Source organism: Anomalospiza imberbis, chromosome 9, assembly GCF_031753505.1.
Source record: "Anomalospiza imberbis isolate Cuckoo-Finch-1a 21T00152 chromosome 9, ASM3175350v1, whole genome shotgun sequence".
Classification (NCBI taxonomy): Eukaryota; Metazoa; Chordata; class Aves; order Passeriformes; family Viduidae; genus Anomalospiza; species Anomalospiza imberbis.
In genome coordinates this window covers 20,702,217-20,725,345 of record NC_089689.1, presented here as the reverse complement: position 1 = coordinate 20,725,345, position 23,129 = coordinate 20,702,217, and the positions used below count along the sequence as shown (strand labels likewise).

General features: G+C 41.2%; 1 protein-coding gene across 17 annotated transcripts in view; it reads right to left on the bottom strand.

Moving 5' to 3' along the window:
• The window catches only part of PTPRF (protein tyrosine phosphatase receptor type F), a 378,733-nt gene that overhangs the window by 224,268 nt on the left and 131,336 nt on the right, over window positions 1-23,129 (bottom strand). For all 17 annotated transcript variants that reach the window (XM_068199067.1, XM_068199066.1, XM_068199070.1 and 14 more), the window contains exon 3: window positions 22,369-22,530. In XM_068199067.1, the coding sequence (XP_068055168.1) occupies window positions 22,369-22,453 (85 nt within the window). In that variant the 5' untranslated portion in view covers window positions 22,454-22,530. The remainder of the gene's footprint in view (window positions 1-22,368; window positions 22,531-23,129) is intronic.

Sequence of the window (23,129 nt, the reverse complement as noted above, 5' to 3'; positions counted from 1 at the left end):
AAGGAAGACAACATCTGAACCGAGGTAAAATTTAAGGTCATTCTATTCAGTACTACTTTCATAGATATAAAGCTTTATTTCTGCATTTCCAACTCACCTGCTCTTTTCACAAACGCATCCCCAGAAATTGCAAACAAGATATCATGGAAATACATCACCCCTCACCTTGCTGCAATGTGCTCTGAGTAGATCCATACAGAAGATCAGAGCATCAACAAATGTGTGACCCAAATTTCTTAAATGAACTAAGTCTCTTGCACAACGCAGTGAATAATTTAACTTGGAAGGGACATGTGCAGATTAGCTAATCTAACCTCCTGCTCAGAGAAATACTAACTTTAAAGCAGTGTTTAAAGTTTAAAAAAAAAGGTATCTCAGGACCTCGCCCTGCTAAACTCTGAATATCTCCACAAATGAAGACTCCCAAGCCTCTCTTGTTCCTTGTTCCAACTGAGAACCACTCTCACCATGAAAAAGTTTCCCCGTGTATTTTTCATCTGGCTGCAAACTGTGATTTTTTGACTCTTGTTTTTCAGTATGCACCTCTAGAATCAGAAGCATTTCAATTTCCCCCCTCAAAAACATTTACTTCTTGATTGTAACTACTGAATTTCAAAAGAGTTCTTTAATTTTTTTTTAAATTTATTCATCTAATATCCTTACAGCAACAATACCTTCCCACACATCCTCTCTGCACAACCAAATTTATGCCATTTACATCGAAAACTAAGGATTTTTTCTCTACTTATAGCTCAGTTAGCTTTGTTATAATGCAGTTTATAAAATTACATTTAATGGAGAAGGGAGCAGGTAATTTGTTTATTTCTGAACTGTGATGGCTAATGGATGGGGTGGGAATAATGACAGAATATATATTATGCTATGTTATGGTCGAACAATACAAGGAGAGAATGCATGACCTGGTAATTTTTACCTTTCATTAAGTGGTCTATTGAGCTGCTTTTCCTCCATATCAGCTTTTAAGGCAGAAAAAAAAAACACTGCAAAAATAACATATTACTTCAAATCACAAGATTACTCTTAATTAAAGTAAAAATTACTCATCTGTTTCTTAAATTCATTAGCAATAGCTGATAACATACCTAAAAATAAGGAAATCAGCATAAGGAGACTAGCTGTAACTATCCTTGTTAACTACCTTCCTCCATACATGCTGAGGCACTTTAGTTCCCATGTCTGGAAGGACAAAGTCTGTGTCACTCTGAACATCCTTGCCAAGTCCTTCCTCCTCCCAGCAAGACAAAGGCAGAGAGGGAAGCAGAATCCAAAGCTGTCTGCACATCTAGATGGAGCAGTGTCACCTAAGCTACATCTGCTTTCATCTTTGTGGCTTTTCCGAGAAGAAAACGGGTCTGTACAAGGACAGACCACTTGAACTGACAGTCCTGGTTTTCATCTACTTTCTTCAAGGAAGAAAACAGATGGGCTACCAATGGGTTTATCTGTGTTTGATACAAGGAGCTGTATGCACCATGGGCATGTGCCTTGAGCCCTGCATGGGAAAGGGCAATGAGGGAAGAAGTTCCCAAGGGTACCCCACCATGCAAAGGGGAATCCCAACCAAAACAGAACAGCTTCTGAGATTGATGGGTCCAACCAGGTTTTTGGAAAGTTACCAGTGTGTAAAAAACCACAGGAAACAAACAGGATTGCAGGTTATGTTAAAACCCAAGCTATATGGCATGCCAGTAGTCTCCAGGGCAAAGTAACACATGATGGAAATATGGAGATAAGGGAGCAAAGTGAAGGAAATTAGATTAGGCCCCCAGCATAACAGTGGAACATTTTCATTTCCTGTAGGGAAAATGGCTGATATTGGTCAACATCACCTGATAAAGGGCTGGCTGTCATGGGTTTCAAGAGAAGTTTGATCTACATCTCACATCCCATTAATAAAGACAATAAATTACTCTCCCTTTTCATGACACAATGTGCAGAAATAAAGCTCACAAGTTCAAATGAGACAGAGCTTCTTGATGAGTGAGAGTGCTAAAACATCAGCAGTACATCAAAACCACTCAAGTTCACATGCTACAACTCCAAAAGATCAAAAATTACTACCACTGAAAGGACATGCATTCAGTTTTGCAGAAATCGCCAAAAGAGAGAATTTCTTCCCTAAGAAGCTCCCTTGTATTCAAGTTCCTTCTATCTCTGCCAAATATGCTCATATGGCAACTGAGAAAACATTTGTGGCATTTGATTCTCAAAGTCCATATGTATAAAGAAAAGTTTTCCAAGAAAGTGCTTAGATAAAAGTCCTTTCCTGTGGTTTAAGCAGGAACACCACTAGTCAAAGTAAAAACATGGAGCTGGCTGATGTGCAAAGAACCAGCACTTTGAAGCACTGCAGAGGTCACATTGTGGCAGAGAAATCCTGCTTCATAAAGCTTTGATGTAGAGCAGCTCACAGAAATATCTTCGTTATTTCACTGAAGTACATTGTTTCTAAAGCCTCTTTCTTTCTCAGTGTAAAATAAGCTGTTATTGTTCTTTAATATTAAAAAAGAGCATTAGTTTCTCTGTCAGCATTTCAGGCAAATGTGCAACAGGCAATAAAGAAGGTCCTAGGAGGGTCTAAACTGAGTTTGTGTTCAATAGTACCTCATTGACTTCCAAACAAACACCCCCAGTCAAAACCAGCATAAGTTCAGCTCCAAGTCACACCTTCCACAGCAGCAGCACCAGGCTGGAGTAAGAAACCCAGCACTCAGAGATCAGGCAGTGATGTGGAAGGACAGCAGCTCACCTTTCCACTTCACAACTTTTGCTTTGGACTAAAAAGGCTTATCTTTATAGCATAAATAGTGCAATTTATGCGTACAGAAACACACACTGGAGTGGTTTTTTACATGGTGTCTCTAGTGAAGGTTAAACACTGGCATGAAAATCTTGTTTTGGTTTTAAAACACTGTGGAGATCTCCATAAAACAGTTTCTGAAGAAAGCCACTGCAGTGGTTTGAATATCCTGAATGCTCAGAGTCAAGAAGGAAGAACATCTGCACGCATTTTTATGGTCCACTCAAACCTTAAGTGCTTCCAAACACACAACAGCTACAGCAATACTTTCCAATTTAAAAGACAGAAGCCTATAAACAGCCCACATCATGAACTCCTCAATTTATCTAAAATTTCCTCCACTTATATTTACCTTATCCAGTTCCAATAACAAACCCTTCAGTTTCCCAGTCTCTTCCACCCTCCTTGAGAGCAAGAGTAGTCAAAGAGCTAAAACCCTACAAAAACCTGGAATAATCAATTGAAACAAGTGAATCTGTCCTAATCCCAACTGGTTGCCAATACAGAGCCCCCAGACACCACCTGCCCAAACCAGCCAGATTCCACCCCGCTCCCTTATACTCTTCGGGCTCATTCTTGATTTTGTTTCTTTTCACTGAATTTGTACAGCTGCAAATGCACTCCTATAATGTGATGGCTGAAATAAGATCAGGAGAGTTTTCCTGAAACATGAAGGAAGTTGGTGGGGGCACAGGACCTGCACCAGCTGCCCATCAATATTCAGTACATGCAGCTGCTCCCAGTGGCATCCTTGGAATTCAGCTTGGCTGGGGAAAAAACAACTGTCACTGCTATTTTTTATGAAATTTCACCTAAGTGCTGTAACATGCCTGTGTAGTTCTGCCCAAATTCTTACATGTGTTTTAAACACTTCAGTGAAACAGTTAAAGCTCAATGTTTATATTGCAGGAGTGCCTTCTTTGTACCTTTCCCTTTGTTGCCATCTGTCAGACTTCCTCACTGAAGCTTCTCACAAGGAAAACATCAGTAATGGTAAAACAGCAGGAATTTCAACAGCCAGCTACCTCCTCCTCCAGCCCCTAAAAGGTCTGAGGTTTGTGTCTGTGAAATTTTAATAGGGGTCCCTTTTTGCTCCAGCACAGCCACATAGACTGAGCACAGCATCAGCCACAACCAAATGGTGCCAGTACTTCAATACCCCACCTTGCACTTTTTCCCTCTAACCAGTCTAAAAAGCCTCTTCCATTTTCCACTTCCTTCCAATCACCTACCCAGAACACCCATGGCTGAAGCAAGAACATGCAATCCAGTGCTATGAGTCCAGCTAGTCAAGCAGAATGCCCTACATCATATGGGATTTGTTCCACCCTGTTCCCACAAACATTAGCAGACTCACAAACTCCTCTGACTACTCATAAATGTGCTTAGGAGAAAATAAAGGATTTAAGAACATGTGTTACCTCAGATTCTTCTCTGATTCAGTATCAGTGAACGGCCCCTGCCACCCTCTCCATGTTTTGGAGCCAGTCCTGCAGACCAGGCTCATACACCATTTCAGCACACTCCACCACAGCTCTCTTTTCCTCTCTTTTCTTTCTTTTTTTAAATGGAGAGACTCTGAGTAGGACTGCTTGTGTTACAACTTTTCTGAAGTGCTAAGCACTTCACTTGAGCTATGAGTCATCAACTGTGACAGCAGCAGAAACATCTTGTCATAAGCAATGAGGAAACTTCAAATTAAGTATCCCACCAAATAATTTATGAAGATTGCTTATCCACAGTCAAGAGGGTTTGCTTATTAATTTATCATTTGATAATTATTACAGAGACAAAAATGTAACTACCCAAAGAACCTCCAAAATGTTAAATGACAAGAAGCAAAAGGGGAGGAGGGAAGTGAAGACAGGAGATGAGCATCTCTCAAGCACTTCTCAGGGCTCTAAAATGCAAATCTTTCTCACATACCTGTAAGGTGATCCATCTGCAAACATGTTGAGAAAAGGTATTTAAGTTTCCCCAAGCAAATGCAGTTTTTCCCTCCTACTCACCCTTTTTGCAGCTTTAAAACTTGATACTCACAGCCTAGTCTCAAACTCTCCATAATTTTAATCAAGTCTCAGGACAGAATGCAGCTCTTCACTGTTCTTCCAAGGGATTTGTAATACACACCTCAGTGCTAAGATTCTCACAGTGGCAAGCACTGGAGACAATCTGGAGCTCTTTGTAATCCAAAAACTGATGGCAGTTTTGTCCTGCTAGTAAATGCTCTCATGGTCTAAGAGGAATAGCAATATCTTCAGCATTTAGGTTACATTTCATTACTTTTTTAAAAAATTTACTGCTCTTTGAAAATTACAGGCAGGTCCATGCCTTCTGAAATTCAAACCTCTGAGACATCAAAAACTGCTTTAACTATGAGACTTTTCCCTCCCAGACACCCAGCACACTCCTTCCAGCTTCTTCAGCAAGAAAAACTGGCAATTCAGAGTACCTGTGTCCTTGCCTGCACACAGACCATTCTCTGCCAAAGCCCTTCTGTCTCAAGCACTGAATTAAATAGGTATTACACACAAAAGGGAGCTGCTATCACATACTTATTGTTCTCAGATTGTTCAAAAAATACAATTAAGCTTAAAATGTGTTGGCTTCCTTGATTTCACTGCAGCCAGCTTACACACATACCCAGACAATGCATTCTACATAATTAAAAATAACTTTCTACACTCATATCTTGCTGCCTCTAGCTATAGTCCAAAAACAGATGTTGATGTGCTGACTATTTCAGACCTAATAAAAGTATCCCTCTGGTTTCTGAGCCCTTTCACCTGCTTTCAAACCTCCACAAAGAACGGATGTCTTGCTACTGCTGGTTTTGCCCTCATCACCTTCTGGACAAACAAAACAAAACGTCCCACCCATGTATGGTCCTGGAACTTGAATCCCTGTAAAAAACATTGTGTCTTGAGAGAAATTTTGTTATTCACTATTTAAAAGATACAATTTCCTTTTCTAGTAACACCTCCATGTGCAGCAGGTGCTAAAAGGCAGCAGAATGAATTATTTTAGGTATGTGGATGTGCATGCACACTGACCTTCTGGTACACAGCCTAATGAAGATCAGAAACCATCAAGCACATGGATACAAAGAACCTAAATTCTCATATGTATGCTTAGTAAAGTATTCAAGTGACTTTAAAGACCTCTGTCAATACAGAAAAGAACTAAATTAAAATTCCGAGCCTTCAAATCTATTAAGCATTTCCAAACACAGGAGGACCAGTACCAAGATTTGTTCAGCTGCCCTCACTGCGTTGTTCTCAGGGACGGAGTGTGGACTCAATCAGTCAGCATGCAGTGACTCAGCTCCATTCCATCAGCTCAGCAATTTAACAGCCAGTAAATCTAACCTGTGTTTTCAATCTCACTTGTAAAAACACTGCTTTAGCTTGGTGAAGGTTAATGAGATACATTTCTGAGGGGCACCAGCACCGAATGGATCCTTCCCCAAATGATGCTTCCCCAAAATCCGCCTCTGCACTTTGGTCCTGGACATGGAAGAGCCAGGAGAGCATCATGCAGCTCCTGGGATGTACCAGCAGTGGTAGGGATATCCTGGGCAAGCTCTGGCTTCTGCACTCGGGCCATGAACCAGCCAAGGTGGTGAAAGCCCCGTCCTCACCATGGTGGCCCGTGGTCCCAGACAGAGCTGCCAGCAATGCACAGTGTGTTCCAGCAAGGGCTGTCCTGTATGACAGAGCTCGGCAGAGGGGAGCGGTGAACACACAGCCAGGGTGTTCAAATGGGATTCATTAATCAGGCTCCAACTGCTCCACTTCACTAGATGGAAGCTCTTTATAGACACTGCCTCATTTATTTATTTTTTGAATGCCCAGATTAGTTTAGTGTGAAGCTGTGGAGAGATACAATTTATCTGAGCAGATGATCTATAGGTCACTGAATGAACACGAAACAGGGTCTTGCTGTCCACAGAAGAAACACACTGTGCACCCTTCCATGACTGCAGCAGAGGAAAGGTGAATCCTTTCTTTCTAAAATTTAGCCCCCAGCAGTCTGGAGGTCAAAGAACTGCCACTTGGTCCAACATGCTCAGCCCTGACAGAGGACAGAGCTGCAGTCTCTGCCTATGAAAAACACGGCCCTCAAATCAGAGGGAAATCAGCAAGTGATAACTAACCTGGCATTCTGCTGGGGACAGGCTTTTTCTCACACAAACAGCCTTTTCTGCTCACATCTGTGAATATATGCATATTTAAAAAATAAATTATCTTTCATTCAGATTAGTTACTAGAATATCTCTTTCTCTGCTGAAGCAGATTTGTTCCTTCGGTTGTATCTACTGCTATTCTGGGACTTGGTATTGTTTTCCCACTATTGCTGCAGAAAATGTTCAGCAGCTAATTGCACAGTCAAGTCCTTTCACATAATTTTCACTTTGACAAGAGTAATTAAAAAGCTAGACAGCTCGAGAACCAATTGATTAGGTCTGGAAGCAAAGCTCTGTTTAGGCAATCCCGAGATGCACGTGTACAGAACAGCAAGCGTTCGCAAAACACAACTGGGAGTGTGTTCCTCAGTGCTGATGGTTTACTGTGATTCCTGCAACATCTCGTTTTTGCCCAATTTGTATGAAGTGTTATATACACATGTGCTGCACATAGATCATGCTTTCTCAAGAGTCAGGAAAATAAGCCTTACAGGACAAGTTACAGAGTATTTTCCTTCCATCATCTCTATCTGCAATCACCAAATAGCCAAAGTTTGCAAATGGACTAAAATACCTCCCATCACAGGAATGAACTACACAAGGCTACTTTATCACTAAATTTCATTTGCTTGCCTTAAAATTGCTCTATAACAAGACTCCTAATATCATTACATTTCACACTATATAATTGAAATTAAAAAGTAAAGGGCTCCAAAATTACTACATATGCACCAAAATGATGAGCTTATAAACAGTAATGAAATGTAAACTCTTGGAAGCCTGAGGTTACACAAAAACTTAAGAGATGCTCCCCATAACTTTTATAATAAAGCTAATAGTTCTATTATTGAAAGAGAAGTTGAAAGGGTTAGCTTTAACCCACTTCCTTCTCAGTGAAGTTTGGTCAGTTAGAGACTATATATTTGAAAAATTGTCATGAAATGTGCAAGGTTTAAAACTAATGGGAACTTGGAGCAGCAATAATGAGAAATTCCCTCTATGCATACAGAGAGTAATCAAACACCTGGCTCCTCCTATGCCACCTGATGACCAAGAAAGTGCTGGTGCTCCTCAAAGCCAACAGCTCTGGCCTCTGTGCGAGTATGGGGCATTTGACACAGGTTAGGGAATAGCTTCATGGCACAGGCCACCAAGACACATGAATAGATCTTTGAATAAAGCTACAGCAGCATCTAAAAGAGAGCTGGGTGCACATGTGCCTGCCTGCAGAGGGGTTTCAAACAATGGAAATCCAGTGCCAGCAGATGGGCCTTGGGTCACACTCCCTGCAGCACCACTGCACACCATCACTCCAGGCACAGCAATACCTCCAGAACACAAAACACAAACCCGAAACCTCTTTCTTTGATACAGAAAACCAAAGGTTGACCTTAATTTTCCAGCACAAGTAAAATATCAAATCTTTTCAGGGAAGTTAAAGACATAAAGAGAATTGTGTCATTACGTAAGTAGATAAGCTGAAAGAAGCCATAGAAGGTTCCACACATTCACAAATGTGATAATTCAGATGACAAATGTAGCAAATTAAACCTAACATGTTAGCTAATAGAATATTTAATTATGTACTATGAACGATCACTTGCATATCTGGGAATTTAAACAATTATTTTTTGAAAGGGGGAAACGTTTCTGAGAATGAGGGGTTTTTAGCATCTGAGAGCTTTTCTACTGCATTCCCTTCCACCTTACCTTGTTTATAGCTCTATTCAGTAATAGTTTTTACTTGTTTCCTCAATGTCTTAATTTCCTGCAATAATACATCTGCCATGAATAATTAAGCAATGCATTTGCTGCTCGCTGAAAGCTGAACAAGTGCTATAAATCAGTTCTGGGACCCTCTGCCAGCACAGACACAATCAGAGATCTGCTAATGTTGGCATTTCTTTCTGCAGGTGAGTGGAATGGAGCACAGAAACACTCAAGGAGTGCCAGCAGTGCCAGGCTCCCTCGCCCTGGAACTGGCATTTTGGGAGTGCCTGTTTGCATCTTTTCCCAAGCAGCAGGACTTCAAAGACTGTTTTGATGAGGGACAGCAAACCTAAATGTTCTACATTCTTCACATTTACTCCTTTCTCACGTTCCTAAGTTGCTCTCTCTTAACTCTCTCATTCCATAGGCAGGAGGAGAGCAGAACATGTCCTGAGTGTGCATTATTCCCTTCTCAGCACCAAAATAACAGGATGGTGTTCTTTGCTCTACTTCCACCTTATTTCTCCTGCTGCTTGTGGTTCAAACCAGGACACTACCAGATGGTAGAGAAGGGCTGAATGATCATCTGTAGTGAGGTCCATTATAGCCAGTGAAGGTTTATCTTGCCAAGTCACCCTTACTCTCTGACAGCTGGGCAGGCTGCATTTCTAACTTTTTTGTATATGAAGATAGAAGATAACAAGCTACAAAAGCAACAGCAATAACACTTCCTTCAACACTTCCACTCGCATCCAAATCAAAGGAGAGGAACAGTAAAACAACTTTCCGCTACTAAGGTGAACAGGATTCACCTTTTAATTGGATGAGGTTTACAGTGCAATCACTTCAAGTGCAGCTGTGCAGCATATGAGTCTCTCCACCTTGGCAGTGCAGGTACACTAGAAAATTAATCAAAACCAGGTATCCAGCCAGGCCTAGGAAATGTCAGGGTGGCCATCAGAATTCTATGTCTTAATTTGAGAATCTCCCCAGTTTACTAGAAGGTGCAGAGACTAAAAAAAAATTTAAAGGTCAAAATGTGGAACAATTCATCACTAAATTTCCCTACAAAACAAACCATGTCATGTTCCTGGTTTTAATTCTGTTGACAACAGATTGCACATATTTTAAAAATGTAACATTTAGCAGCTGTGCTGCCAGTCTGCAGAGTTTGCATATATAGCTGTGATATTACCATACTCTATTATTCATAACAGGCAACAGACTTCATTCTTCATCTTGTGAAAAATAATTGCAGTTTGAAGTCAAAGTCTGATGGCAAAGAAACACCCAACATAATGGCCAGAGTTTCCAATATTCAGGAACTCATGTAATGGCCTGCATTTTGATTTAAATCAATTCATTAAAAAGACAAATCTCTTCTGATCTGTACTTCTTCAGCAAAAAGTACATGGCTCTTTTATGAAATCCAGGAAAGGAAAAGTCTAGGTGGGTAAATAGCTTTTTCTTATCCACAACAAACATGCAATAAATTAACCGTAATCTTTTAACATGAAGTACGAGATACTCCCATCTCATACAGCCCTGGGACCTCACTCAGACAGAAATTCATGAGTTGATGTATAGCTATTCATAGCAAGAATGACTATTGGAAGGAGAAGGTAAAAAACCTTACCCATCTTCCCTTCCACTACCATTAACTCAAAGGCATTCTATACAAATACACATTTTAATACATTTTCCCTTTCATACACATAAATAAGCATTTAAACATTGTTTTAATAAGAAGGTCTTGCAAGACCTACAGCATCCTTTGCAATTGTTTCTCAAAGCATTTTGTGCTGCCAGAAGCTGTTTCAATCCTCCCCCTCCCAAAAGAGCTGCTGGTCAGTGCTGCTCTGGACAGCAAAGCAGCATTGTTTGCCTAGAGTGGTCCACATGCACACCCTCCAACCTGCTCTGGGACTATCTGACAGTCAGTGCAGAACAGCACAGATGTTTGGTGCTGTCAGAGAGACTGGCTCTTGCACATCATGGCAGCAACCACCAGATACACACCAGAGCCCTGCCTTGGTAAGCAGAGCCCCTGCAACCATCAAAGCTCAGACACCAGCCTCTGAACAGATGTATAGGACGGTAAAGTCTTCAGGCAGAGAGCCACCTATAGATAAATACATAACATGTACTGAGAGAAAAAAAAACAAACACAGAAATACCTGCTACAATTCACAGAGCAGAGTTAACTGTATGGCTTTAGAAGATGAACCACACACTGGAACAGGCAGCTGTCCTTTAGTCATGCACAGACATGGGCAAAAGGTAGCAAATCTATAAGGCTTCATGAGAAAACTAGTGGATGTTTGCAAATCTCATAATCTCCCCTGTTTTTGCCCACCAGCACATTTAGAGCAGAACTACAAAGTCAGAGAAGGGCACTGAAGTGGACTAAGGGCCTGGAGAACACTTTCACACAAAGCTACATAGTCAGAGGAAAGACAGTGATTGTCACTTGAGAGGAGGATAAAAAAGGACAAGATAAAGATAGAAGAGTTATAAGGTGACCTAGAGAAGACAGGCTACGAGATTGCACCTTTCCTGGTTCATAAATGAAGACAAAGAAACATTCATTTAAAAAAATCACTCTGCCTATTCAGAACATATCTGAGGGAACATTTTCTGTTTGCATACAAAATTCCAGAAATACCTCCGGAAATTCAATTCCACGTCCAACAATGCTCCAAGTCTGTGAGTGTTGCTTAGTGCCTGACCTGAATTTCTCAGCTGTAATTCAAGCACATTATTTCTTCTCCTAGCAGTGGATGGGAAGGACTGGCTTCCCCCCAGCTAATCCTTCCATTCTGGCGGTGGGATGCTCAAGATGAGATGTTTCAACAGAGGCCTTACCCGTGTGAGCAGAGCAGAAAGACTATCAAATGTGTCCTCAGGATGGTACTCCTCATTTTTGCCTATCACTGTGATGTCTGTCCCCTTTAAAGAAGCACTGCTTTCTCGACTCCTGTATGGCTTATGATCCATTAGCACTGCAAGACCTTTTCTGTATACCAGCTGTCTAGGCAGTTGTCTTTCATTCTGTATTTATGTAGCTGATTACTCCTATTTTCAAACATCTATCCACATTTTTCCTTATTGACATGCATCCTCTCAGACAGTTTCGCCAATTTGTAAAGATCATTTTGAATTCTAATGGTGTCCTCCAACATGCTTGCCTCTCTTCCCAGCTTGTTGTTGCCTGCAAATTTAATAAGCATGTTCTCTATTCTATCAGAGAGATCATTACTGCAAATGCTGAATGCTACCAAACTGCCAAATACCCACCCTATGAGCAGATGTTTCACAGGAAAAAGTCTCATGAGGGAGCACTGAAAGCTTTACTAAAGATAAATGACATCTACTGCTTCTCCATTCACAAAGCCTGTTAGCCTGTCATTAAAGGAAATTAGATGGATCTGACCTTGACAAACATACACTGGATATTATTCCTTTGCCCATGTGGATAAAACAATATTTAGAGTTGTTGCAATTAATAAAGCTCTACAGAGGAGTAATACAAGTTCAGTTTCTGAGAACAGCTTCTAATTTTACGTGGGAAAAGGGAACTAATGTGGGTGGGGAGAAAAAGCAAGAGTATGAGATGATCTTTACTGTACCTCCTTAAAACATCTAGCATTTCTTGACCATCATTGGAGGCCTGTGCTGGGATAATTTTGGTATAAATGGACCTAGAGTTTGACACCATACAGCAATTATTGTAACACAAAATAATTCTGCAATTTAATATAAACTCCCAAAACACCACAAGGCATACTGCATGTAGCTCTTTATATATTAAGTAGGGTTTCTTAAATTCCACAAAATTACACAGGAAGCTCTTCTCACACACAACACTACAGATTACAGACAATACCAGAATTTTTGAGCTAAATTTGCCTCCAAAAAACCCTTTATCTGCAACAGAAGGCTGAGTGTCTAATGGAAAAGACATTGAGCACTGCATAGACGCTGACTGAACAATATGGGGATTTTGTCTTAATGTGCAAAAAACCCCCAAATCATACTGTGCTCTTAAAATAGGGCACACAACTCTACAGACAGTGGTGTATTTTAGCATTTCAGGGAAAAAAAAGAAAACCAACAAAATTTTGGCAGTTAAATATGTTAAATGTTCCATGCATTTACTAAGACATAATAAAGGTTCGACAGGCATTGCCAAGAAAGACAAGACCAATCCCCTGTGGCCTGCAGTACAACCAGAGAGCAACAAAAAACACTCTCTATTTCCACAACTGCCTCAAGAAACAGACAAATGCACTAGAAGAGGAACTTCATGGTGTCGGTGCGAATTAATTCTCTCTGCCCACGTTCCAGGCTGGGCACTGGAGGACTGCAGGACGCCTCTCCTGTGCACCTCTGGCTCTTGGGAACCAGAGCTCACAGCAGCTCTGGCTACACGCACAGAATGAATAAACTGGCAATTTAGTTACACACGAGCTCACACAGCATCCTTTACACAGTGATCCAGCGTGAAATTCCCTTTATATTATTCAGCAGCCTGTTTTTCTATGGGTCACTCCTTCCACAAATCAGGGTCTGTTCTCTCTGGACATTACTACAGATGCGCTTTGGTGGTCAAATGTTTCCAGAGACATTTTAGACTAGAGATCTATAAATATCACCACAGTCAGCTTTAAGGGTAGAAAAGTATTTTTCCATTCTCTTTGTTTTTAAGAGCATTCAAAGACAACTTTTGCAGAAAGAACCAAAAACAAATGTCCAACTTATAAAATACAGTCCCTCAACTTTAACTTTGCCTGAAGACCAAGCAGGGCACATTTCAGCCATAAAAAAACTCATAAAAAGCTTAAAAGAACAGGTTGTAACTAAGGAACTTCATGTTAACCCCTGCTAAACTGTGTGCAATGGAGCATAAAAAAGGATATTAGAAGTTATATACAGCAAGTATAAATGACAAGTCAACAACCAGGACCATTACCTGTTAAATCAAACAAGAGTAAAGGGAGCCTTTCTAGCTCTTGAACCACCCTCATCCTTCACCTGAGAGCCACAATAAACTCTGTACTCAGCATGCCAAGACTGAGAACACTGTGTCAGGACCAGGCATCCCTGTCTTTTCAATAGGAATATGAAAGTATTTGTTTATGAGACAAGTTTGCTTCTCTAAGGGTTTTCCTGTGTCCCAGAAAACATGAAAGCTTCTGTTTGATCCTAAATAGGATTAAAACACATATTCATCATCATCAGATCAGTATTTTAACCATTTTCAGCATATAACAAGAATCTCACTACTCATCATTCTGTTCTTTCAACGAATCTTCCCCTCTCATAAATTAAACACTCTCTATGTACAATACACTGTAGCTGCCTCACTTCCAAAATGTCTTTTTTCCCCAAATGCAGGGATTGAAACCCTTTCTGAAATCAGTGCATGGTGACTCCCGCATTTACCTCAAAAGACAGAATTTCAGTTTCAAGTTTGAAACCCAAGGCAATGCCCTGTCTTAGGAACAATGCCGAAGTGAGAGCTTTGCAGCACACTGTCTTCCACTCACACAAGTCCCCAGCTTTTGACAAAGTTGGAAAGGAACAGCCCCACGTGCCACGCACAGCTGTGCTAATGCTGAGGCTCAAAATGGCTATTACAAGTGGAGTTTTTCAGGAGCAAAATCCCTACATGTGTAAAGCTTCTGAGTATTTCCTGGCCTCTTTAAAACCTCTTTTCAAAACATCCTTTAACAGAAGTAATACAACAGTTGAAGTGTATTTGGCTAAAAATAAACACAAAGAAAATACATAGGTGTTCTGCATCCTTAAAACAAAGAGCAGAGGCTCAACAGTTACTGTCTTCTCCCTGTGTGACAATTAACTGCCAAGGGCTTATATCACTCACCTTTCAGGTAAGCCAACAAAGTTAGCATATGTAGACAGAGTTTGTAAAAACATTTAAAAACAATTTGCAAGAAAAGCAGCAAAAGCAAGCAAGAATTCTGAGTGATTCCTTTTAAATCTGCAGTATTTACCAGTGCTAACAGTAGACTGATGATGGTCCTTCCCATGAGATCCCAGTTACTTCCAGAGAATCCACTATCAGCTCAAGTAGAATAACCTCATGTAGCAAAGACAAACTAACTCCAAATCTCTACCTGACATGATGACTTTATTCTAAGTACCAGCTCAGAACAGTCACCCTTGGTGCAATGAATGTCTGTTGGAAAATTGTGGCATTTCCATTTATTTTAAGATTTGACCAGGTGCTACCTATACATCTCAATCCAATCTTACAAAATACAAATTTCCTGGAAAAGATTTCATGGAAATTCTATTATTAATTACTGGGGGGGGGGGGGGGACACACAATGAGTAACATAAACAATGAAGGGCCATCTGAAAATCACAGCAGGACTGCAAAGTCATTCCAGCCTGTACTACATGAAATGAAATAAATTCTATAATTATTTCTTTCTAATACCATGTCAATGCCTCTTATTGTGAAGCCTTAATGTTATGATGCAAGAGAGAAAGACAAAACTAAACACACATTCAAAGCTCTAGCATTGCAGGCTACAATTCATATACAAATGTAAAGCCATCACCCACTATAAAAAGTGCTTTAATTCAGTGATCGTATGTCAGTAAAGTGTGCAAGGCAAAAGACATTTCTATGAGTCAGAAGTTTCAGTATGCACCCTACAGTGTTTTCACACCAACAAAATAAAAGAGATTTGTCTCTGGCACAGACAAAGCACTGATTCTCACAAGGGACTAAACAGAGCATTCAATTAAGAGTACACCACTGCTTTTCAGCTCCTGATACATAAAGATAGACAACTTACCAGAGAAAAAGCACCCATGAACAGATGCTTTTTTTTCCCCACTCCTTTTCAAACCATGTTCAACATCAAAAAAGACTGACTAACATTTTGAGCAAACAAATTTCATACTCTTGGTTGTTCACAAAAATGAGCTTGATCATCTTATATTACAGTATCATTCTGAAGCACCAGTATAATGAAGAGATAATCAAAGAAACAAAAAAAGCATTCCTATTACCACATCATTGCTTTTTACAACTACTAAGCTAAAACACTGAAAGCTCCAGCAGATCTTACACTTTTTCCCTTCCTGACATCAGTAGTAGTTATAGCCAGGAGCATCACGACAAACCATATTATTTTATCGGTTTTCTGGCACTCCTTTCCATCTGCAAAGGATGTTATCATCACAACTACAGGGTATTTTAAATATCTCCTTAAAATACACATAGCAGCCTCTGCAAATAGCCACAACTGATTAACATCTGTGAATGAATGCAACTAACTTCAATTAGATTTGGAAAGGAAATGGTAAGCTTTACCAAAGCTGGTAGTCAGCTACAAGCAGAAAGGAAAAATTACCTTTAAAGAATTACTCAGATGACTTAATGAGCTGGGACCCAGCGAAACACATTTTAATGTACCTAGGGGCAGATATTCATGAGCAAAAAGCCAAGTCCCACTCATGAAATAGAAGTCTGCATCCTGGGAATCAGAGGTCCAGAAAGGAATTCAGAGGTCACAGTGGAGGACCACATTCCCAGCTGAATACTGTGAGTAAAAAAGATAAAGTGCCATTGTACTGTTAGAAAATGCAGCCACTTGTTTTGGTCCTGGTCCCTTGACTTTAAAAAAACATATTGGAAAGTCTAGAGGATTAGTGAAGAACAATAAAAATTTTATCTGGTCAGAAAAAACCAAGATGAGTCCATTCTTCTACAATAAAAAGGACAAACTTTCAGGTTCTCTAACTCTTCCACTTCAACTTGCTTCTCCAGGAGATTGCATTAAACAGCAGGAGTCTCCAGTCTCACTGACAGATGTTCTAATATCCAGTGTCTAAACCCTAAAAATGCATAAAGGTAGTTTGAAATAATTACACATTTGGAGAACTAATGATTACTTGCCATTTTTACAGATCATATAGGAGATGGGTAAATTCTCTATCATTTAGTTTTCAAATCATGATTTGACAGCCTCCCAAAAGCTACGTGCTAGCTCATCCACAGCTGTAAAAGTAGACGCAGAAATTACTTTTGAAATTATACAGCCTGTGCTACACAGGTCAGAGTAAAAAACTACACTGATCTGATTTCTGGCCTTAAAATCTATGACTCTACACTGAAGATAAAATTGTAAGCAGGTAGTTCTATTGGTTTTCTGTATCACCAAGCCAATAAGCACACGCTCTCTCAAAGAACAAGTATTAAATATATCATCCTCTCAACATTTGTCACCATGTTGGATAACTGACACGGATACTTAATCACAGGAAGTCCCTTGTGAAGGCAGGAGAGGAACTCTGGCTGTGCAGCCGAGTTCGAATGGTGCAAAGGGCAAGTGGGGATACTCAGCCCTGCACAGCAGCAGTGAGGGGACAACAAGCCATGGAGCAGAGGCGACAGTCAGAGCCTACACCTTGGTCTCCCATGCAAACCACTGCCCCCCAGATGTCCCTGCAGACTGACCACATTCTCAGAGCTGCCTGAGAGCAAAACCCAGAGTAAGCTTGGCTGCAGTTACTACAGCACCTCTCTGGGTTCAGGAGCCACCATTCACCGAGGGCTCCAAGAAGACAACAGGAAAAGATCACGATATATTTATTCTGCTTTTACATCCTCCATAAGTCTTCATACTGACCACTACTGGATGAGGGATTTGGGTCTAAGCAGACCTTTGACCTGTCAGCTGACACTGACTGATGAATGCTGGTGGCTTTAACAATACATAAAAAAGACAAATCATCATGCTGTGATTTGTTGTGGGTAGCAACTCAAACAAAATTCATGTCCTCTGCAAGTGCTAGAGCTAAAAGGACTACAAATGCAGAAAAAAAAACCTGTTGTCTACTCTGTACATGATGTTTGTCCTCACAGCATTCTTTCTACCTTGATGTCTGCAACATTTAGCTAGGAGCAGGTAGCATTTAGCTATTTTACACAAAAGTGTAGAATCCATTCCTACCTAAATATATATATTTATACATATGATTAATAAGGACACCAAAAATAAACACTGCACAATAACTGTGGTTAATATTTCAACCCATCCCTTAATGACACCACCTCAATGCCTCAGGTACAGGGGTTTTCCTAAACAGTATTTTCCATGTTCTTTCTGCTGATGGGATATGTCAAGCTAGTCAAGGTAGAATTGCAGAAAATTAGTATTTACCTGTGCTGCAATACCTGGATCCAATCGCATCAATTACACATAATCACTAGATGCAGTGCATGGGGACAGGCATGCAAACAGGAGGAAACAGAAACTGATGCAAGGCAGCAGTGGAGAAATCTCATGTCCAGCTTTTGGAATGGGATCCTGCTGTCCAGCTCTGCAAAGTGGCCATTTTCCAGGCTTGCACAACAGCAAGTCTATCTTACAGCATGGCCTAGAGCAGCTGTATTTGGGGTTGAACTGTTGTTGAGGCATCATTCAGGTTATGAAGCAGAGCTGAATCAGGGAGTCAAAACGAGCCAAGCTGGTCGTGGGAGCACAAAACAGTAAGGGCAGACAGCAGAGTTAGGGGACAAGGACAAACTAGTGCCTTAACAAATGTTCCCTCCAGTGCTCTTCCACCCAAAACCTCCATATAGCACTTCAGGTACGATGCAAAATCCCTGGCAAAACAGAGCTCACCTAAAACTAGAAACGTCATCTTACTATTCTTACACTCTGGGACATCACCATATCTAGAAAAGCCATCTTAGTACTCTTTATTTTCCCAACCTTCACAAGCATCAAAATCTTAGCTTTTTATTTTCTTTTTTTAATGTGTTTCCTCAATTCAGTTAGCATCCAATAAGCACTGATTGGGAAAAAAAAAAAAACAAACAAACAAACCCCAAAACCCAAATAAACAACCACACCAAAAAAACCCACCATGTACAAGATGCACATCTTTCAGATATAAAGTAACTCTTCATTTCAGGGGCAGGGCAGCCTTGAGACACTTCAGACTCGGGGTCCCTGCTGGCCAGGGGTGGTGGGAGCCAAAGCTCTGCCTTGACCACACCAGCTCACTGAGGCACGTTTCATCTACCCCCTCAAATAAAAGCCAAGTTTGCTCTACCCCTAGAAATCAAAAGGTGCAAATTGTTTGTTTACCAGGTATCAATTTACAGGTAGTTGGCCTAATTCTCCCTTAGTTCTTTCCTTCTACAAGGTCACTTTTGAAGTGGTTTTATTCCTTAAGCCCTTTGAAATTCTGTGCAAGACAAACCAAAATATACTGCAGTTAGAAAAGGCATGGGTCACCTAGTCTTTTCCTTTGGCTAATGGAACCTGTTCCCAGGACTTCAAAAACAAAGTCTAATTTTTAAAAAACCAAGACAACAACAAAAGACGTTGCTGATGATTTCTCATGAGAGTATTGATTTTTCCCCATTTTCTCTGCATTTTGTTTTGAGAGGGGATTTTTTGGGTTTTTATTTTATTAGAATAAATGACACATTTTCAAAATCTAAAAAAAGCATCTTTTAGTTGACAATTGCACTGAACATTAACTGAAATCTGCAAAGCCATTTTTCCCATGCACAATCAAAAGCTGACAGAAAGGGAAGCACAGAGAGTATTAAAAAAACCCACACAAGCAAGCTGAGAGAGAATGGGTGAAACAGCCATCCTGAATCAGCTCTGAGCTGCTCTAATGGAATTAGGGTCATCCTGACAGAAACACAGTCAGATCACAGAGAAAATTTAATAATTTCTTATTGCAGTCTGTAAAAGCTGGGGAGGATTTGAAATAGCTGTCTGCCAAATTAGCACTTCTGTATCCACCGTTCGTGCGCATGTGCCCCTTCCTACTCACCTGCTCCTCCCAGCACCCCACCAGAGCAGCCAGGAAAGCACCACTCATTCCCCTCCTGCTGCCAGGGAGGCACACAGAAAGTCCCTCTTTTTCTGACACTCTGCCACTCAGTTTAACCTTTGGATGCCGCTTCAAGTCCTCATCACTGACATTCTTCACAGCTCTGGTGACCTCGATTCCAGGGGAGGCACCAGCACAGCGCGCTAATTCTGCCAGGCAATACACACTAAATCTGCTTTATCTCAGGCGTTAACATCCCGCTTTCTGACAGCTGCCTTAATTGTCAGGAAGCTACAGCAGCAACACTGAGACGTGTTACAACAATAGCAGGTGGGGAAGGTAGGGAAGACCCAGCCGTGGGTGCTCCCTGAGCACCCAGCCACGTGCCACACTGCTGCCAGGGATGCAGCACAGCCTATCTCCAGCCATCCTTTTCCTGCTCCTATAAAAAGCAATTTGGGGACTGACCCCAGAAAACCTTGCTCTCATTATCCTGTTGTTTTCAGTGGGGGAAATGCAAGAATGCTTTGCAGATACAGAGCCTGCCCGTCCCTTCACTGACTCCAAGCAGCACTGCGAAGGGGAAAAGGAAGAATCACAGTGATTTCTTGGGAACAGCCATAACCAGTGCAATAAATAAATGCTCTTTCGCTGAAGCCAACAGGATGCTACGGGGACTAAAAAACAAAGGAGTGTGCACATGGGGTGCTCCTTTCACAGCATCCTTCTCTAGCTTCTGGAAGCTCCAGTGTCCATATACTGTCATATCTTCCCCCTGCCCTTCACTACTGTCCTGAATCAGGACTCTCCAATGCCAGATTCACTACTGCATCACTTGTCTGCATCACTGATGGCAGGTCCCATAAAATGCAGGGTTTGGGGTTGACATTTTACCCCTGCAGAGGCATAGAGCATAGATCCCAGGCTCTGAGGGTCGATGGCAAGATTCAGTGGGTAAGGTGATAGAATAACTCTAAGTTGCTAAAATACATGGAGTTGCTAAAAACCACTTTCTGTCCTAGGAAACACTTGATTAATCCATCGTGGCTGTGGTGGTTAAAAGGTCGGTGCCCTCCAAAGCTGCCTTCCAGATTAGGAAAAAGCAATTCAGAGTGAGTCTCCACCAGAGAAAAAGACATACATACAGATAAACGTGCTGCTCAACACAGAAATGTTCCCCATCTTAGACACCACACAGAAACAGAGCCAATTTTGTCAAATTCAAGCATGTGGAATTATTCCACAAAATTAGCAAACCACGTCTACCACAATTTATCCTCAGGCCAAGAACTGTCCTGGGACATCTCAAGCTCCACCAGCTTCTGCACATCTGTGACGTGAGTGATGCTTCTCTCCTTTGCAGGAGCCAGTATGAAGATAATAAATTTCAAGGAATTTTTATACACGTCAGAACACTTAACAAGTACTTCTCTATGCCAGATTCCAAAATGGACTATAATGTGCAGACATAAAGTGATCTGAATAAGCACCTTTAACAGCACCAGCAGACAGCAAAGTAAGCTGAGGAAGGAGACAGCTGCTGCCTGCAGTTTAACTGGGCAGCTCAGACTCATACAGACCCATATTAATCTGCTGTACAAGTCATCCCTAATGACAACAAAAGAACTGAATTTGTATGTTTCTTCACATCCCTTCTTCACTCTTCTCTCCAGCTTCCCTAAATTTAGATCTTCCTCTCAGCCATGGACATCCAGCAACCCCCAGTCTGTTTCCTACATTCAGCCAGGCTCCTACCAACATGAACCAAGATCTCGTTCAACTTTCACAAAATTATATCTAATTATAAGCCTGGCGACTAAAGCTGCAGTGAGAAAGAGATGACTGCTGGCAGCTCAGGAGGTGCATCACGGTCACCTCATCTCCAATTCAAGCATCCCAAGAGCCCTGGGTACTTTCAGAGGCAAGAAGTATTCACAACTGCCAGAGTTTGTGATGAATGTGCAGACATTTTGACACTGAAAATCTGGGTACAGATTAAAAAAAAAAGGGAGGGGGGATCTGGATAAATACTTGGGGATTGCTTAACAAATACACACCCCAAGATTATGCAAAAAAGCATCGAGGTTTCCTGCTCTCTGCATAACCCACTCCATAAAACATCCCTACTATATGGTGTTTTTAGTAGGCTATCATTAACCATGTTTTTGTCCTCTTGTCTGTCCACAGTAGCATTTTGTGCACATATTTCCCCTTGGCTGGATGGGGCTAATTAAGGCCAGACACAACACCTCTATGGGACTACCAGGACAACAGCAAGGACACAACAACTAAATGTATGACCACAAGGAAACGCGGTAGTCCAATTCCGCCAAAATACAGCTGTAGGAGAGCTACACCAGAAGGTAAGAACTCACACCCTCTTCCCCAACAGCTTTCTCCAACAGCAACTGCCTGCTGACTCAGGAGAGATGTCTCAGTGCTACACAAATTACAAGAGCTGGCAAAAGAACAAGCAAAAGTAACAGGGATTACTGTGACCCCAATACTTCTTTCTTCCTCCGCCCCCAATTTTCTTTACTCATCTGTGCGTGTTAGAAATCAAACTGTCAGGTTTTGATCTTGCAGCTTCTACAGAAATTCTTTCTGCACTTGAATAAATTTTGTCAGTCTTTTTAGTTCTACTTGTGCCCCTTCACACACACCCTGTTTATCTGCAATGCGCACACTGGGAAATAGAAGACTGGGGGGAAGTTGTCTCTTAACCCTCAGTTTCCAGTACAAACAAGGTTTAATATTTCTGGGAAGAAATTTTGCAAGGCATTCAAGCTTTCCAAAACCAAATGTTACTTACTGTCTGCTCCTGCTAAAGGCAGCATCAAGCAGCAGAGGATGGCTGCTGGCACAGTGAGTACTGGGATGCAGAAGTTAGGCACCATATTCCAAAACAGAGCAAGTCCTCTTCAGTCTGAGGCAAGTGGTCAGTACATCCAGTGTTACAGACACAGACTTACTCCTGCAAACCAAAAGAGGAAGAAAAGGAAAATTATTATGACACACAGATTAACTGCTAGTATACCGAACTGCATTGCAAAGTCATCATTACGGATACTTTTAAAAAGAAATTTACCTATCTTCCCTGCATGAGCAGTAGAGCACCACACATGCCTCCAAATCCAATAAACTGATTTCATGGGTCAGCAGGCATAAATGCATCTGTCTCTAAGTTTACCTTCATGTACAGTCTGGTTTATGGCCCATTAATGCATCCTTTAGTTGCTGTTGTTCACACAAATAGTTCTGAAGCTGCACATTACATTCAGAAGAAACAGTCTTAAGCTTTTGTAACTCTCCTTCCATGTGCCCTAGACAGATGTGGTTGACTGCATGTGTAGGGAGGGTTTGCAATCAAACTGCATGTGAAGCAGAGCTTGGACCATCCAGCTGGGCTGGTGTACACCAGGCAAGTATCAGCAGCTGAAATTGGATCAGCTGTCAGCTCACAGGATGAGAGTCACAGCAGAATGTTATTAAGGAAAGTGTCTACAAAGAGAAGCTTTATTCAAAGCAAACACCTCAGCTTCAAACTCCCCAAAATGGAGGCAATGACGACCT